Genomic DNA, 19,625 nt, shown 5'->3' with positions numbered 1-19,625 from the left:
TGCTGTCAAGGGAGCCCACTGAGCCGAGGCTCCAATTTACACTTGGGGTATTAGGTGGGACCCTAGCGTGACTGTGCAAAGTACCGTGGAGCTGTTTCACATGTTCTCTGTTACTTGAACACACATCCTGGGACAAGTTGGCAGATCCAGCGGGGCAGAGAGAAGCTCATGTTTCAGTCATAACCTTGTTTCCTTATACCGTTGCAGGAACAACACCTGTTGATTGAGAGATGGGAAATTGGTCCGACACTGTAATTGGCTCCCTTTCCTGCTCAGATAGTAGGGATACAAAATGTTGATAGTTGAAAGATAAAAAAGGAAAGGGAGCCAGTGGCAGAGCCATCGGTGGAAATGGAAACGAGGGATAAGCCTCGGAAGTTCAGAGTTATCCATCTGAGAAGGGCAGTGTGACACCATCAGCTCCACAACAGACCTATGGATCTGGAGGAAGCTTAAAGCTGGTCACCCATGAATGGCTTACCCCATCCTCCATACCTTAAATCTCATTGCACAAAAAAAACTTCTAGGCCTCATTCAAATGATGGCAGACTTCTAATGACACAGATACTAGCTCCTTGTAACCTTTTCTATATTTAGAAGCAAGAGAAAGGATTGAGGACAAAGGGATGGATAAATGCCAAGCGCAGAAGGCTTCTGAGATGAGCACCATACAGTGCTTTTGGCGGGTTATGCCAGAAAGAAAATGAGGGAACAGGTCTAGCTAGTTGTGCTGGCTCACTAAAGATAACACGATTGGTTAGCCTTCAAAGGGAGCGGGCTTAAGCGGAGGATGATCAACAGCACCATTCCTAACTCCGTTCTGACCGAGGGACATTCACTGGCTTGTTCAGTCTGCTGCTTTTGCATATTTATGCATGTGGTTCAAAAGTGACAAATATAGAGTATAGAAATGAACAGCTGCTTCCTTTAGAGGGGGAGGAGAAAGCTCTCATAAAAGCCCTTCACTCACACTGAGAACAAAATTTAAACAAGCACCCCGTCTGAACTTAAATAGGACAAAAACGGAAGCATATTGGTAACATTTTTCGATTATAGCTCCTCTTTTTCATAATCACAGTCTAATTAGTCAGAGGCAACATGTGACGGCTCAACACAGCTGGTTCTGTTGCATAAAAATAAACCTATATTTGAGGGGGTTTTTCTAATCTACTGGTGGGATTTTTGTGGATGTGTTTTTTCCCCACCATAATATCTACCCTTTGTTAATAGCACTATAAATGAAATATCACAAAAATCAATCTATTAATATTTGGCTATAATGTAACCTCTGAATTTTCTGTCTCAAAGATTTCTGTAGCTTTAATGCATTTTTATTTAATTAATTTTCTTTTTTTCTATTTTTGGAACGTGCTGCAAGTGCTAGGTGTTAAATTGAGAGTATATTAACACTAATTCCTCCGCGCTAAAATAACTAAATACCTCAAGTGACAACCATACTCACTTTGTCCGACTATGAATATGTTTCCCATTAGGAATATTTCTCTTCCACTTGCCCCATCTGTGTTGCCACAGATCACACTACCTGTTAAATCTCCGAACCACAGTCAGTGCACAATGCTAAATCACCCCAGCTGTTACATCCTTCATGGTATGAATAAGAATGATGAGCGTGTAGAATCGACCGAGATGGTGATGGGGCACAGACTAGGGATTTAAAAAGCTAAAATCTTGGTGGGTTAGATAATGTTTTAGCACTAGAGGTGCTACATGGTGTTTCCTTAACAAATCATTTGAGCCGCAATGAATGTGGTGACTAGAGAATGTTAAATTTGAGTGCTTAAGTAGATTCCTCTGTGCATTTTTAATTAGAAACGTCGACCAAGTCAACTAATGCTGGAGTAACACAACAAAGCCACAATTGACAAACAGCACATACGTGAACAATCAAGCTGAAAATCACTTGGTTGAAAGCAAACATTATTTGAGAGAGAATGTGTATAATTGACCAACTATCAAAGTGTGGGTCACAATTTTCAGATTTAAGGAATGAACTTTAAGCAACACATTTTTATTCACAGTGCAGCAGTCCTTCCAGAAGATTAGGTGTTAAGATCCAAAAAAATAAATAACTATTTCATACTATGATTAATTTATTTAAAAAAAAGAATTAGATAGCTGTACCTATATGGGCACATTACTCTTAATCAATGCTAGACAGTAGGTTAACACTGGAATTTCCTCAAATACCACCTATACTGTCAAAACAGACAGACTCTATATCTCTGATGATCTTTATCGGGATCTTCTGCACTATTATCCAATCAGTAGACACTTATCTCACAATGCAAGAATATTATTTTCATACATTAATTAAAGATATGTCTGAAATTACTGCACGCTGTACAGTTTGGATAATTAATGCTTATATATAGTATTAATTGATGACACTATGTATAGTAGTACATTATACATTCACGTATAAAGATCTGAGTAGTTGGTATTAAATCTAATCAAAAGGTAATCTAGGGAATCCATCTTAAACTCTTAATTGCCTCGTCAAATTAAATCATGTTGTTTGACATTTCTTCAGTTTCCATGCTGTACTGAAAAGATGTCAAACTATGACCCCAAAACCACAGCACCAATCAGACCAAGAATTTCATGTTTCGGTACACCACTAATGAGCAGATAAATAAAAAGCTTTCTCACCGAAAGTCGCTCATGGTCAACCACTACCGGAGGATGAGGAGGGACTGGATGTGGCTCTTCTTCCGTCCTTTCAGCGGATCCCTTCAACTGCTCTGACAGGCTGTTCTTGTTTTTCCCCACTGAGGAATCCCCTGTAAAGAGGACATTTTATGATCAATGGAAGAAAGGGTAACAATGATTCAAAGAATTGAAAAAGGGTCAGAGAAAATCAAAAACAACCCAATATTTTGGACCAGCTAAATTAGATTTTTATTGAATTCTTTCTTTCCTGTGAACCACTCGAGAGCACAAACTGAATAGTTTGAAAAGAAATAAATTTCAACTGCCATGGCTACAAGATTAATGCAATACGACAGTATGAGAAGAAAATCTATTTGAAGCTACTAGCGGTTACTGAGTGCACAATATTTCACAGCTGGCCTCCTTCCTGTCCATTTATAACAGTGTTCAAGAATCGTTTTGATGGAAACAAAAGGCCTGGCTAGGCTCATAATGAGAGTGGGGGCGAAGTAGCAGAGTTGTTTAAGGAGCCAGAGTTTGTTTGTGTTTTGTCGTCTGATCGTGACATCCTCTGATGGCTACTCTATATTCTAGCAGCATCATTACCTCAGCCTTCCTCAGCTGGCCTCTGCTCTTCTCCAGCCATACTACAGGCTCTTAATCAAACACGCTACACTCATTGGCTTTTCCCTGACTCCATAAAGGGCATAATGACAAAAGGAAAAAAAATAAAAATGGCGGACTCAGAAATGAGGAGAGGAAAGCCAGCCAACACTGTAAATCTTTTGTAGACCAGAAAAAAAAAATCAGTATACATATCAGAGGTTGTGGAGTGTCTTTCAAGCCACTGGAGTTTCTTTGTTGAAATACACCATCTACTATGCCAGGGGATTGTATTTTTATATTCAGTATGACTGACGTTGCATTATTCATGTGCTCCACTCTATTTTAAAAGCTAAACTGAGTGTAAATCAGACGAGCTGGATGATGATCAAAAAAGTAATGTATCATCCTAATTAAGTGGAGGGAAGAGTACTGACGGGATGTGTAAACATTAACACATTTTGTTAACTTCCTTAATAGCGCATCTATCATAAGGGTGCAGTGATTAACAAGTAAAATTAGTGACCTAAACAAGCAGTAGACTTTGCACTTTTCTCTTCTCACTCAAAAACTCGCTTTTAGATGCAGTTTAAACTTGAAACATCAGCAAATGCTGAGAGGAAGAGAAAAAAAAAAATCAATCAAACTGATTCATGGTTTGTCCTAACATTTGAATAGGCTTGGCTATTTCACCTGTGACTTAAAACTCACAAACAACAAAACATTTCTTGCAAATATACAATGCATCAAGCACTAAGCAAATTAATTTTACTCACAGGTAAAAATAAATACATTAAAAGTATATATTATTTATGTATTTATAAGCATGAGCAAGCATGACAATGACCCCAAACGCACAGCCAGAGTCATAAATAAGTATTTTCAACGACAAGAAGAAGAAGGAGAACTGCAACAGATGGTGTGGGCCCCACAGAGCCCTGATCTCAACATCATCCAGTCAGTCTGGGATTACATGAAGAGACAGAAGCAGCTGAGACGCCGGAATCCACAGAAGAACTGTGGCAAGTTCTCCCAGATGTAGGAACAACCCACCTGCCAAGTACTTTGAAAAATTGTGTGCAGATGTACTGAGGAGAACTGCTGCTGTACTAAAGGAAAAGTGTTGAACTAAAAAATATTGATTTGATTTAGGTTGTTGAAAAGTGAAGTAATTCATAATATTGTTTTTGAAAGCATCCTTATTTTGCTTTTAGTGTTGAAACATTGATGCTGAATGTATTAAAACATAGAAAAACTATACTAAACAAAAAAGGGAGCACATTTACAAACGGTGCTAAAAAACTGAATCATAACAAATATAAGTCAAGCTTCGTACCTTCTTTATCTTGATCTTCCTCAACACTTTCCGTTACTATCCTCCCATCTTGGGGAGGGTGCTCCTGAGTTTGGTTGCTCTCATTTTTGTCTTTGTGCTCTTCCTGTTCTGGCATGTCAGATCCCTCAGGCTTACTCTGAGGAGTCCTGTTCTCAGCCTCACTGCTTGTCTTGAGGCTCTGCACGTCCAGGCTGTCCATCGACTCATTCCCATTCACACAGTCCACTTGTGACACTAGGAGAGCCGTTGTGTGCTTAGGCTGGGCCTCAGCATCTGAAGACTCGGACGTTTCAATCAGAGGCTGGAAGTCAGCCTCCTTGGCTTGGTTATCCCCCTCTGCCTTGGGTGGAGAACTGCCACCAAGGCAAAGCAGCTCAGTGTGTTTTTCTGTGTTCTCAGACTCTGGCTCTTTGGCTGTGGGCTCCTCTTCCTTAGGTGTTGGCTCTTCTCGTGCTTCATTGGCATCCGGAGGTTCAGCAGGAGCTGCAACAGGGGGCTCATTGGAGCTCTCCTCCTCTGTGGAGGGGGCATGGGGATGGTGGCCATTGGGCTGGGGACCTGTGGTATCACATGATGATTCCTCATCCTGTGTCAAACATGAGTCACTGGGCCCTGCGGTTTCCGCCTCCGCCTCAGGCTCATCCTCCTCCTCTTCAGTTCCTTTCTTGTAGATCTTCTTCTTACGGATTATGCCCCGCCCCCAAGATGGCCGCCTACGAACCTTCCGCTTTATATGATCTGTGATAGAGAGGGGAGAGAGAAAAAGATAGGATGAAAACCTTATTAACTCAGACAAACTATTCTATAATACAATAACTCTGAGAAATGATAAAAAATGAACAGCTGTTCAGGCAGCTCATCCAATTTAACAACACTTAAAATCCTTTCTTCACCTTCCAAAAATCAATACATGGCCCTTAACTACTCCTTACACTTTTATAAAGAAAACTATACATACCACCCTTTAACAACACAGGGAAAAAAGCATAAGCTCCACTCCATGCCATAGTCAATTACACTCTGAGTAAATTATTTGAAGTGTACAGATCTCAAAGGCTGTTAGGCTCAAGAGCACAGAGGATAGGAGGAATGGCGATGCCAAAAGAAAAGAATAGAAAAGAAAAATTGTATTTCTGATTTAAGACAACTGAAAGCAACCCAAGATTTTTTATTTAAATTGCAAAGTATATTTTCTCACTACTTCCTTCCATAAAAAATAATGACAGCGGAAGGGCCATAATGCCATCTTCACTTAGCATCATACTGTAGTTTGCAAGTACCGGCCAAAGTGTTGTTTTTATTCAAATCTGGACAAGCAGTGGCTAACAAAGATGGCAAGACAGAGAGGCAGAAAGAGATAGCAGCCCTGCTATATCATGGATGTTGGACACTAATGACAACAGATGGTGCTTAGGGCTTTAAGAGGAAGGGGAAAACAGAAGCCTGCTCTCTGAGAGTGCAGTAAAAGTGTCACAGCAAGCAAGCATGAATGCTAAATGTTGTGAAACTTTAATTTGGTTGCCTTCATTTACTGCTTTTCCCTAACACGCACTGAGGTTCAGAGCCACAAAGTCAGAGAGAAGGGCAGAGACAGAAAGACTGTGAAAGAGAAAACACGTAGGGACCACCACAAGTCAGTTTGTTAGAGAGGAAAGCATTTGAACCTGACAATGAGCAGCATTAGCATAACTTGTCAGTGAGCATCCCCTAACCCCAAAGAAACCTTTTGGGCCTGACCTCAAAAAGAATTCATAGCATAAATCATCTGTTGAATCACATCAGACAGCTTTTGACTTTTTGAAGAGATAACTTAAGAGATGCATTTGCATGTGTGTGTCTGTAGATAGACTCAAGTGTGGATAGGCCCACTAGATCACAGTGGGCTCATTAAAATCCATAAAGTCTTAGCCATTATAATTCTGTCAAGGGCCATTGGAATGACGTAAATCTGCCAAAGTGGAATTTCTAGCAGAATCAATAACATATGTCATCTTGATTCTCGGAGGACTAAATGGTCACAACTGCATTATGCTTTTTAAAGAGATCATACTGTACGATATATACTGCCTGTACGCTTTGGGCTAAGCTTTTGCCTTGATACTACAGAACAGCTCCATCTGTGTCTGCACCACATTTCCCACAATATGACTACACAAACTGACAAGAAATCATGATCTGCCTTCATGTTGCCTGTCAAATTTCCTCTCCCCATTGCTTTTAGCCGAGTCTCTTTTTCCCTCTCTAAAGATGTGATTGTGCACACTGTACAAACATCAGAGAATGTGGAAATGAAATGTTATGCTAAGTACTTGCTAACATTTGGAGGGAGTAGGAAGAAAAACACGCTAACTAGAAGTTATATTTCTATCTACTGGAAAAACACACAACAAAAAGGGGATAATAAGCAACCCAGAGCTTGCTGAAGGGCTCAGGACCCTCCTTTTAAGTAACTATGTTCACTAGTGACCCTCTTAATGAAACCAGCAAAGCACAGCAAACAACACAGAGAAATGGAGTACACCTGGTGCCAGCTAATGCTGTGCAATTACTGTTACAAACAGCAAATGTACATGTTTGTACCTGAAGTTATCTTGTCTACACGTTCAAGGTGATTTAAAATGTTTTAATAAAGAGTGCATATTGAAAACACCTTACAAAAACAATATATGCACAACTACATCTCGAGGAAAACAAAGAATATGTACCATTTTTGCCTCTTTTACCTCTTACTGTCTTGCCGTGTCTTTATCTCTCTACAGCCTGGCTTTTCAACTTCACACTGTCTTAAATTGTTCACTGTATGAACGCATGTTAAAATACACTATGGGTCCAAGCATTGCTCTGGAGGTTAAAACAGACAATGAGACACGTCCTGCTGCCAAGGCATACTGCAGTAATCAGCAGCATGTCCACTGGCCATCAGGCCCCACAGTTTGTCACAGAGCCTCTCTCAAGAGGGTACATGGGATGTTGGCAGAGTGAGTTTGAAAGGTGGGATTGAGCTTTGGTTTTCAGTTCTTCCTGATCTGATCTGGAGGGAGGAAAATGTCGTAGGGTATTCTACGGAGCGGGCACAGAGCCTCATTCTTCTTCAGGCATGACTGGCACATGGGATAGTTGCTCTGTTGTTACAGTGGGACCAAAGATGGAGGAGGTGAGGAGAGAAAGTAAGTACCAGGCATCTTGGATATTTTTTAATGCTAGTATCCCCCATTAATAATGGTTTGCTGTGCGTGCAAATATGTGTGTGAATCATCTAATGAGAGTGTTCTGTTTTGACCACTAGTTAGTATTTGCTCTTAAGAATTTAGAATTTTATTTAGAGCTGTCACCTCATGATGTCGAGGGATTAGTCATAGCTTAGCTCCTTTCAAATCCAGTACAGAAAATATTGCTTGAAGTTTTGCATTCATTTATTTATAATGTGCCTTTTATCAAACACAGCCAAGTAAAGTTATTCTGGAGAGAAAATGAAGTAGAGGGACATTCAGCTGAACCGTTTCCCTTTTAACCCTTCCTGGATACATACGTACGTACACACACACACAAACCAAAACAAACCATTCAGAACTCAGTGAGAGAGGTCTTGCTATCACCATCAGAGCTATGAAGCCAGCTCCTGAGGGAGGAAAAGGTGAGACAGAATGGCAGCAAATGACTCGTCATAGTCAGCTCTTAAATAATGCATGAAAATTGTTAGAGCATGAACAGCCAACCACAGAGGGGAAATATGCTGATAGGGGTGGGAAGAAGAGAAGTAGTAAAGGGAAAGCGAGAGTAGAAGCAGAGCACTTTGTAATAATTAAAAGTGCCTCACCCATACAAGATTCATGTAGTGGCAGAAATATTTCAAGCTGCCATCACACGTACTTGTCAGAGCAGTGTATGCGTGTGCGTGTGTGCGTGCACACAGAGACAAATAAAGCTTCTGAGAACAAAAAGCCCCAGGAGAAGAGTTTCCAAACTGCTGTACCAGCAAGTATTAAATAAATAAATCAGTTCATTGACAATGATGGACAATTCAGCGGCATACTCCGGAAAAAGCCTTTGGGTTGAATTGTGAATCAGTGTCTCGGATTCACTGAGTTCTTTATTTAATAATTCCTTGTATTGAGTAATCAGATCACCAGCGGACCCAGCATTGAAGACAGGACAAAGGGAGAATATGTTCTGTACAATCTGTCAACTAAAACTTAATAAAAACTGACAGCTTTTACACCATTTTAATCATTGAACCTGCAATGTCAAGCTTAGACATTTAGGTGCCATTCTGCCTTCATTCATGTTTACAACAACATCACTTTGCTGTATGTTTACTTATGTTTATGCTAATTTGGGTAATTCAATCTGTCTAAACAAATTTAAAAAGAAATGTAGTATCATTTGTTTCCATTTCAGTGTTGCTGTGTACGGCACTAAAGCTTGCAACACAACCTTTGAATAATATTCAGTGAAATGTTTGAGATTTTTCCTTTCACAGGTAAACACAGCCAGACATATTCACTTCCTTTATAGCAAAGTTGAATAAGTGCCCTTGTCAGTATAATCCAGATACATTTCTATATGCAGTTCATAGCAGGGCCATCCAAGGAAACTTTAAAGCATCCCAATCATATAGCATTCTTCAATAATGTGCAGGGTATTTATTTATTTCATATGCTCCCAAGATAAAAGCCCATAAAGCCCACTTTGGGAAAAATGGTATGATAAGTGTCGACTCAATACTCACTCATACCTACTGCACTTTTTCAAAGCTAGTTAAACAAATCTATGTAATCAATCCACTCTGCTATGTATTAAATTTTTCAGTTATTTTCCTACATTATAGCCGAAAGGAAAAACATTTGGACTGAACAACCTTCAAGTTTTACAAATTCATGATCTACCATGAATTTTGTGTCATAAGCCGTCAGACTACCACATCTCCCCCACCAACCCATGCAGATACATGCTACACTTAACTCAACAGTAATCATTTCACTGAGACTTGCTCTTCCATATCCATTTGCTAACACACTGGCCAATTTTTCACTGTAAATCTGTGGCTGAAGTGGCTGCACACATTTAAAAATTAGCATTTCGCTGAGGCAACAATTTTGCAGTAGTGTGCTGTGAACTTTAGGGCAGAAGGTGAAACTTATTGTAAAAAGTAAATAATAAAGCTTCAAACCTTTACTGCATGGTTACAAGTATGTCTAAAATGATGATCCTGACAAATTTTCCAGACAGGGATTATCATGTTCAATTATGTGAGGAACAAATGACTTAAGCTGCATCATCATGAAACATGCAGTAATTACATGCCTCTAACTGTGGAGCATTTCTCTAGATATATACACCAGACACATGTTGCCATCAGTTGCCATCTGAATGATCTCATTGAACCTTAAAATCCACTTTGCCAGTTCAGACAATGTAATTGGGACATTAGCTCTTAAACAGACCACTGCTCAATTTTATTTTGAAGGAAAAATATAGGAGATCTTCCATTATTATTATATATGAGTCATTTAGGAGTTTCACACACTGGCCACTTTTCCTTATGAGCAAACTTAACTCGTGATTGATACGCAAGTGGTATCACAAACCTCTGCTGCTGCTTTTTTCAATTAGATCCCATGTTTCACAAATAATTTGTGGTCCAGTCTAAAATATAGATAAATTGATGGCCATGTGTTGACATTTTTCAGTAGCACAGTCTGGGGAATGAGCTAGTCTGCCCAAATTCACACTGACACAGACTCTTCCAAACCTGGACAGATGCTCTGTTGTTTACTAACCTACTTACCTACTGTTGTGTGTGTGTGTGTGTGTGTGTGTGTGTGTGTGTGTGTGTGTGTGTGTGTGTGTGTGTGTGTGTGTGTGTGTGTGTGTGTGTGTGTGTTGTGTGGGGTGGGGGCTATGGGGCATATGTTTCCATGGCAATGTGCAACATTTTCCTTGCCTCCAGAGACAACTTGCTCTCTAATTCTCCTCAAATAATTCACATTTAGGACACTGGGCCAACACTGGGGCACATTCATGCTGGGAAATATATTACAAGACTTTGGGGCCAAGGGAAAACCCGTGCCAGAGAAAATATATGCATATATAAACAGATTTGTTTGTCTTTTCACATTTGTAATTTAATAACCATACGGGATTTGTGGGCTTATTAGTCACAGCGGAGTCCATTTGACTTGGGATTCAGAGTCGCCGTGTGATAGATCTCAGGTAAGACAACAAAACTCCAAATTGAAAAATATTAGACTTTCAAATCTGAGAGAAAACAAAATGGGACAGCATGGAGAGTCCTTCGGGAAATAAACAAATGCAAAGTGAATCAGGTATAACTTTGGTTGAAGCCATGAAAGTAAAGACACATTTAATAGCAAGTATACATTTAACCTTAAAATGTTTGATTGCATTATAGCTGTGTAACAGTTAAATTAACTAATTATGATTGGAAAGCATTTGTCAAGATATTGTTATGGTGACAAACAATTTAAAAACATGTCTGTCTTCATGAATGGGGGAGTTTGGCCCAAAGTTAGACAATGCTCTCTACTACAATCATACAATCATCAAATGAGGGAAAATATTTTAGACTAATGGTGTCCATCCCTTTAGTTGATATCTAGAGACTTGAATGGATATCACAGACTTTTGAAGCTGTTAGAGCAGCTAGTGGTGGCCCTACATCTTACAAAGACACGAGTGTGGACTCTGTCACCCATCTGTATGTCTGAGATGTAACTAAGAACACAATGACTTCTTCAATCCTACTGTGAAGTGGTCACAAAGGTTTTTCAAAAAATGTCAAACATGTCAAATATGAGTATCAAGTCAAAATACATTTTTCAGGATGTAGTTTATATAAAAAAGCTTTAAAAAAATAAGAGTCTTAACATGAGGACTTGTTATTTAGCTTACTTAATTGCTGATCTGTATCCTTCTCAAGTCATTTATTGTAACAAATAGGTTTTGTGCATGTTCTTCTACACATACAGTATTGTAAGCATTCATGCGTATACAGTTACTCTAATGCAGGCACACTATATACATGGTCACGGGCACAACACAGCATCCAGCTCTACTTTTCGTCATCCTGTTTCATTGGAATCGACTTGAGTTTGGACCTCAATCTTGTTACATTAATGAAGTATTGATTTGCCCTGCTCTCATCACTTGCAACTGATGGGGAGGAGCTTGGAGTAAAGAGTTGTCAGAATTTAAAACACAAAAACATATACACCTTTATAAAATATATACAACGTGACGACATGTAGGCTACGGCAGCTAGCAGCCAGTAGCGAGCTCATCTGTAAGCATACGTCATAATGTTTCACATTGCAGGTTTAACCTGTTTGGGGATAATGTCAGTTCTTAAGAACAACTTAAAGTCTCCTTAATATATACTGAGAGCAAAATTATCATTAAGACAAACTGTCTATTTCATTTGTCTTTTTTGACAATAGTATCATAATTCAGATGTTAGAATATACCATTATCACTTTTTTCCCACTGACAAAAGATTGCTAAAAGGCAGATGATAGACATACTGTACATCAACAGTGCATGGGGGAGTGAAAATCATTAGCACACGACCGTCTAAACTTTAATTTAATTAAGATACTTCAAAGCTGAAGTCCTTTTTAATGAAGTGTTAAATTTACTTCATAAGACTGTCCCAAATGAATCTTTTGGGGTTCTGAAGCTTCAGTATTAATTAGCATAAAATATCAATGCCACCAATATCTGGTGTCTACTTATGCTCATCAGCATCATCCAGCACAGACATTGTCATTTATCATTTAATACACTTGGGGAAAAGGACAAATGAAAGGGTTTTCATTTGTTTTACATATTTCATTTTGCAAGCGTGTTTCTTACTAAAAGAAAGCAAAGTTTTGGGAACAAGTTTTAATGTTTGCAAGTTTAATAAAAATACAGAATCTATATTCTGATCCTGTTTTGGTTCTGATCCGCTTATCATTTAAAACTATATTTTCTTAACTGTATCCATCCTTGGGGATTCAGCCATTATTTCCTCAATCTGAATCCTTCCGCTAAGCTGTTATTAACACAGAATAAAGGCTGTATATCCCCTGCTATAACTAGTTGTTTCTGATAACTTAAACTAAATGATGAATTTAAATTGTGTCTTTAGAAATGTAAACAAACAAATAAAAAAGCAATAAGTGGTTATTACCATTTTACCACTCTGTGAAAGCACCCCTTCACAAGTTTAATAAAATGTGAAAGATGATTATGTATAAATAACGATATTTTTATACGATGCCTTTGCTCTGTTGAGTAATACCATAGAACACCGCAGAAATCCTCCATGTAAAATTCTAACCGTAGGTGGAGGTAAAATGAAGACTATATATCAGGCCGACTTCAAGTGCAGCTGAACTGCAAATGGCTTCTATTCATTTGAGGGGTAAAACTCAGTTTATCTTGTGTATTAACTTAGTAATTTATGGGCCAGGTATACAATAATTTCCGTCCCTTGACACTTCTGTCAAATGGGTAAACCTCAAACTACGCATCTTTTGTTCATGTACTAGGAAATGAACTTCTACTCATCTTTTCTTCAAGCTACAGGAAAAAAAAACACTTATTGTGCTGTTTTGAGCTTCTCTATTTTAGTTTCCGTCTCTTTTTTTGCTGTGTTTATGAATGTATAAAAAATGAATTTGCATATACTGACTATATGCGTTAGTAAGCATGCTGACTGCAACTGTGTAACATATCCGCCTACGTAGACTCAATGTAATATCTACAGAACAGCATGCACATTCACAGTCTGTGTCTATTTTGGAGGATATCAGAGACCTGCCCTTCAGTATTCACACTAAATACAAAAGAACAGCCTTTAAACTGAAATTGTTTTATATATGCAAATTCGCTCACTTCAATTAGTGCTTTTTATGGCTTGATATCGCTTCTAAATGTCACTCCTCATTGAAAGACATTTGCTTTGGGAGTTTAATTAATGGAGTAAGAAAGTAGGCAAAAGAAGGGGTGAAAAGCAAACAGGAGACAAAATGTGAAACACTGTAGGAGAAAAAAGAAAGCCACAAAGGCTGTCATGGTGAAACAGGGCCCCAGGGTCTCTGGGTCATGAAAGGAAGACAGCTGTTTGTCACCTGGTGTGACACTTTGCAATGACACTTAATGAAATGTCCAGATCAATAAATGATCCCATCCTTGCTTCTGGAAATGAAGGAGATCAGTCACTTCACTCAATTGATGTGTCACTCCCTTCCTATTTCCCTCCTTTACTCCCTCTCTCCCTTTTTTCCCCCTACATAGCAGCCTATACAGCCTTACCAAACAGCGTGCGCTTGTGAAATACTGTTTAAGTCTGAATACATTTCAAATACAGTTTAGTTTTTAAAATTCATACGTTCCCATTATATCCGTATTGAAAATGGTGGTTTTGCAGTGGTTACAGTTGCTCTCTAAACCACTTCTGACAGATGCAAACAGCCAATGGCCTCCAGCTTCATAACATCAGTACATACTTGCATTCACAGAACTTCACATAAATTTGAAATGTCTTGCATCGTAGTAACAAGGGATGAACCACAATTTGCAGATTCTATATCTGACACCCTGCTTTATCCTGCTATTTGTCACAGCTACACTAAAAGTGGGACTCAACGTCATTTGCTTGGAAAAGACATCACAAAAGAATGGACTGCAAGCGATCTGAATTGTTTAATCTTGTCACACACAATGAAGGCCTGACTATGTATTGACTGCATATCAATGGCACTACAAAGGAGAAATACATACAAAGTAGGGGAATTGAGGCCATAATTCAGTCAGAGCATCTCTCATTTTTGTCTGACTTTCTCTCACCTGTTCAGTATATGGTCAGTGGGATGACAGTACCTCTCGTACCCTCCTCTCAGAAGACAGATATGCCCTAATGCACCAGTAGCTCCAAGTACTGTTGCAAATGTCAGCCTGACACACAACCTCCCACATACACATGTTCATACATGGAGCGTATGAAAATCTTCTGGGGGGGGAAGGTCTGTTACCCACAGCAAAAACATGCATATAGCCATGTTGTAAAGCAGGAGTAAGGGGGTAAAGAGATCTGCACCGGTCATTTCACTTTGACTGATGTGTGTGATCACTCCCCTTGTGGAGGAGAGAATGTAGGTAGGCACCTAACAAGAGCCCTTCAGAGGAGAATGACAATGTCCAACAGCTAGCTGAAGAGTATTTCATTCAATCTAGGGGAGGAAAAAACTACAAAATGGTTCAATATTGTCTGTTTTCAAGCATCATTTTGCAACGCAGGACAAAAGCATGACCGACTATAAAAGTTCAAGTGTTGTCTTAGTGTTATCTAGGAGCAAAACAAGCTCTATTGGAAACATTCGGCTCATTACTGTTTCCATGCTCCAGTGCTGAGTGCACCGAAGTCGGCCAGGCTCTTTTTGAAACAGACAGCAGTCTTTTTAAAAATGATTATTTGGTTATCAAAATAGCTACTGATTAATTTTCTGTCTATCGACCAATTGATTAATCCTTAAGCACTCATTTTATGTCCATGTTTTCAGCAAAAGCGATTACTGAACACAGTACAAACTTAATAAGTTATAATAGTTGGTTATAATTTATTAAAGCACACAGTGATGTCTTCAAATGTCATTTTGTCCAATTAACAGTCCAAACTCCAAATAATTCAGTTTACTATCATATATAGCACAAAAAGCTTAAATCCTCATATTTGAGAAGTGGCAACAAGTACATTTTTGGCATTTTTCATATTATTTGGTTATCAAAATAGTTGCTGATTGATTTTCTGTTGACTAATCAATGCAGGTCTAACTTTTGTCCTGCTGTTTTCAGCAGAAATAACTGTTGAATACAAAAGAATGTCAGAAAATAGTTATAATAGTTGGTTATAAATGGCGTGTCATCATCATTCATATCTATACAACCCATGTCTTTATGATTAAATTGTTGACTAGAGCACAAAATTGTTTACAAGACCACAAAGTGCTTTATACAACTAGCCTCTTAATTTTGCTCTCAAAATGCTCCAGACTGATAGATTTAACTTTAAAATGTGCAAAATCTTCTTTCGGAGGATTATGCCCCTGGACATCCCGAGAGAGTCTGAATAAAACAGACACATGACTTTTTGTTAATGTGAGCTGCATTTCACGCTGATTGTATCACAATGATTTATTTATGTGGAGCCTTGTTTTAGAACTCATTTGTCTTGCCCGTCTACTCTATATTACTTTTAATGATAATGTCTAAAAAAGACTAGACCTATGTTATTTATTTTGTTTAGTTGTGTACTTCCAATATGTGTCCAACAATGTTCAAATCTGTAATGTTAGGGTCCGTTTCATTTAGTCGCCTGTTAAATGCATTGTGGTTGCTTGCCAGAAGATCATAAATTGAGTTTTAATCCAGTTTTAATCCACACACATTTTTACGAAACAGCAGTGTTCTCCATCTTATTTTTAAAAATATTATATTATAAGCTTATTTAGAATTGATGAAACTTGTGAATCTTTAAAAATGTAGCCATTCAAACAACTAATTACAACCACATTAAATAATATGCCTGTGTTGAAACCAATACAGAGGTCCTAGAGGGGATCGTATTAGTTAGCTTATGTTTTTGCACTTTGCGATTTCTGCTCACCCTCTGCTGACCGTCTGGCAAAAGCCGTGACCTGGAAGCATATCACAGTCACGGAGAAGGATAGCCACTTTACTTTGTCGGATCTCTGACACTTGCTAAATTGATTTTATTAAATACTAATTAGATACCCTGTGAGTCTGTTAAGCAATTCAGTCACAGATGTATCATAATAGGGAATAGGGATTGCAGAAAGGGATATTTAATTAAACTCTGTTTACACAGGGATTCTTTACTCTACCACGGACATCTTACTGGATCATTTTTTTCCCCTTTAGGTTCATTGACTTTTATATGGTGGAAAATTAAATAAGAATTATACGTCTTTCAGTCACATGCATGATGTCATAATGTCACACCAAATTAGTTACTGCTGGGTATCAAAGGGACTGGTGGACTCACAAATGAGGACTGAAAAGGAATGCTAACATTAGATCCTGAATCAGCAGCTCCCTCCCTCCATCAGTTTTGAGTTTCTGCACAGAAATAAAAGTTTGCTCTATTTTTTCTTCAGTGTATCATATTTCTCTTCTTGTACCTGTTGGAAAAAAAATGGATTTAACATCTTACATTGTTTTGCACCTCCTTGAGAGAAAAATGGGATATGGGTTTGGTCATATTGTGGGCTCCCCACTCATTAATGGCAATTTTCCCAGACAGTGTCTAGACAAAGGCTAATGGTAATTGAAACTGGCCCGTGATGTGTTGGTGCTGGACGTTGTTGATGTGGTGTTGAATAGTTACTATTGATTGCTCCCAGCTCATGTTTTGGCTGATTCAACAATTCTGACTACAGGCAGTAATCAAAACATTGCCAGACACCAAAATAAAAAACCTGTGTTAACATTTATTTTCAATATAAATGTTCTCATCGAGCATGTACGTTCTCTAGCTGAAATGAACTGAGTCTGCTAGTTCAGGCAAGCAATTCAAGTGGTACTGTGCTGTTGATCTTCTAATCTTGCATTACCATTACTTAGCCTAATGGTCTAATAAAGGTGTCAAACTGGGATAATCATTCTTAACTGCCATTTGAACTGCTGGTGCTTCCTGTGCATTCACACCACGCTGCTACACCTATATCCACCTGAGGCCCTTCTTTATCCTTTCCAGGAAAGCTATTACTTGTATTTCTTTGCTCTCATGTTGGCATTGTTCTTCAATGAAAAAATACATTATTGAAGCTGATCATGTCTAGATTGGCGGGATAACTTTAGCTTATTGCAGAGAAATTGGTAAGTAACCAGAAGTAATGAAAAACAAAACAAATGTGTTTGCGTTATTGCATATTTGTTCTATCTGAGAAAATTGCAAATCCACTTTTGACACCATACTAATCCCTGTGAGTTGCCTGAAAGCATTGCCGTTGAGCTGCAGAGCCGAACCAAGTCTGTATTTGTGGGACTGCTACATGTCTTCATGGTAAGGTCCTCATTTAGGTGTGAAATACTAAATTACTTGTTAAGTTACACCATTAGAGATGGCATTATTTAACCGTTTTCAATCTGTTGACAACCTGTTGATAACTGGATAAACTGGATAAATACATACATGAAACATACATGAAAAATAAAGGGACTACCATATCAGGAAAATATGACAATGTGTTATAACCTATTACAAAATACCTGTAATTGTGAAGGTGATAATGCTTGATTTTGGTTGATACCCACAGATTGATGCCAGTTCAACAACCGCTGTAATAATGCTGAAGTCATTTTTCAAGGCATTAGACTGCACTAAACTTGTGCGATGCTCATGTACGGATACAAAGATATGCAGTAACCAGCTCCCTAAGTAAGGAGTTGATTAACCATGCATCAATTAAAGAGAATCAACCTTTATTCAAAGTTATTGAAAACATAATCATACCGACATGACATGAATTACATGACTTTCTTAATATCGTAACCAAATTGTCTACTTCAAAGAGCTCTGTCCTTCATCCAAACTGAAAGAGACCTAAAGGTCTCAGAGATAGAGAGAGCGACTTACAACCACTTTTCCATGACAAAGATCGCAGAGTGGCATGATGATGCCACCACAACAGTACAATAGAATGGTAGTATAATTAAAAGCTCTTACTCAAATTTGTCATGTTAACACCGTATGAACATAAAGCCATTACTAACTGGCTCGGCACAGATAAGATGGTATGATAAATAATAATGATCCACATAGAGGTCTGACTTAAGCTGATGAGTTACATGACTGCCCTTGGCTCTCATGACATGTCTTAATGAGTGGTTAGCTGGTAAGTGGCAGCTATGTGTGAGAGAAAATGCATCCCATCTCTGGGTTTAATGGAGATGTGGTGATTAGACTGGATAAGTGTGATTCTAGGAGTAATTTGATGTAATTAAAAACCCAGTTGGTACACATTCCTATTCTTATGGTGGTCTAATTTGACTCATGTCACTTAATGCGGCCATTTCTTAAAATAGTCCACTGAGATGTGAGCATAAATGGATGAATTTGTGTTCAAGAATCTAAGAGAAAATTGGTTCAGTGATGTCACCAATGGTATTTTTAGAATACAGAGGCTAATATAATCTAAATAACTTATCCAACCAGTTACTGATTGAGTTACAACACATCACTGCATAAAACTACAAAACATAATACACATGGTGCCTATGTTATGAGAAAGGTAGATCTTTATGAAATAGTTCAGATAGTTCACTTTCCATCAAGCTGGGTCTGAGTAGTGCACAAAGTCCAACATATAATTTGGATCTCACCAGCAAATCCATAAGTCATTCCAACTAATCAAGCGCTAATGCATCATGTTTGTGCAATTGTTCCAGTCAATTACAACTTCAGAACCAGGCAGAGAGAGGGAATACACCTCATTAGGCTGCTTGGCGTTTACTAGCTTCTGATGTTTACTGAAATTGACTAATCGACTGCACTATGGTAAAAACAATGAGAGTGAAAGCCCAGGAGGCCTTGTATAATTTTCTGTCTGTAGTATAGCCTAAATGCTGAGATGCTGGGCTGCTCTTTAGTGTTGGAGAGAAACAGAGAAATGAGAGAAGGTCAAAAGCTAGGATAAGACTGGACTATGTATGAATCACTAGAGATGAGGGACTTTTAATGAGTACATTGCCTGGTTACCATCAGACATTTTAAAAATAATTGTGTTTATGTTAAATTAAGTTTATCTATTTGTATAGCACTTTTATATACATTAATTGTAACTTTAGGTGCTGTTCAAAGAAAAACATTACAAATACAATTAAAATACATAGATAGACTACATGGTGCTGTTATAAGCAGTTATTAAGATTTACATTGTTTTTTTATGTTTTATATTACTTCACTTACCCACAACCCGTCATGCGTCACCCC

General features: G+C 38.3%; 1 protein-coding gene across 1 annotated transcript in view; it reads right to left on the bottom strand.

The window, feature by feature from the left end:
* The window catches only part of atad2b (ATPase family AAA domain containing 2B), a 78,491-nt gene that overhangs the window by 18,019 nt on the left and 40,847 nt on the right, over positions 1-19,625 (bottom strand). Inside the window, exons 25-26 of the mRNA XM_062437087.1 lie at positions 4,610-5,347; positions 2,671-2,801 (exon numbers count right to left, since the gene is read on the bottom strand). Coding sequence (XP_062293071.1) covers positions 2,671-2,801; positions 4,610-5,347 — 869 coding nt within the window. The remainder of the gene's footprint in view (positions 1-2,670; positions 2,802-4,609; positions 5,348-19,625) is intronic.

Source organism: Scomber scombrus, chromosome 17 (assembly GCF_963691925.1).
Source record: "Scomber scombrus chromosome 17, fScoSco1.1, whole genome shotgun sequence".
NCBI lineage: Eukaryota > Metazoa > Chordata > Actinopteri > Scombriformes > Scombridae > Scomber > Scomber scombrus.
Note: the sequence above shows the minus strand (reverse complement) of the source record. Positions and strands in the feature narration are given on the sequence as shown.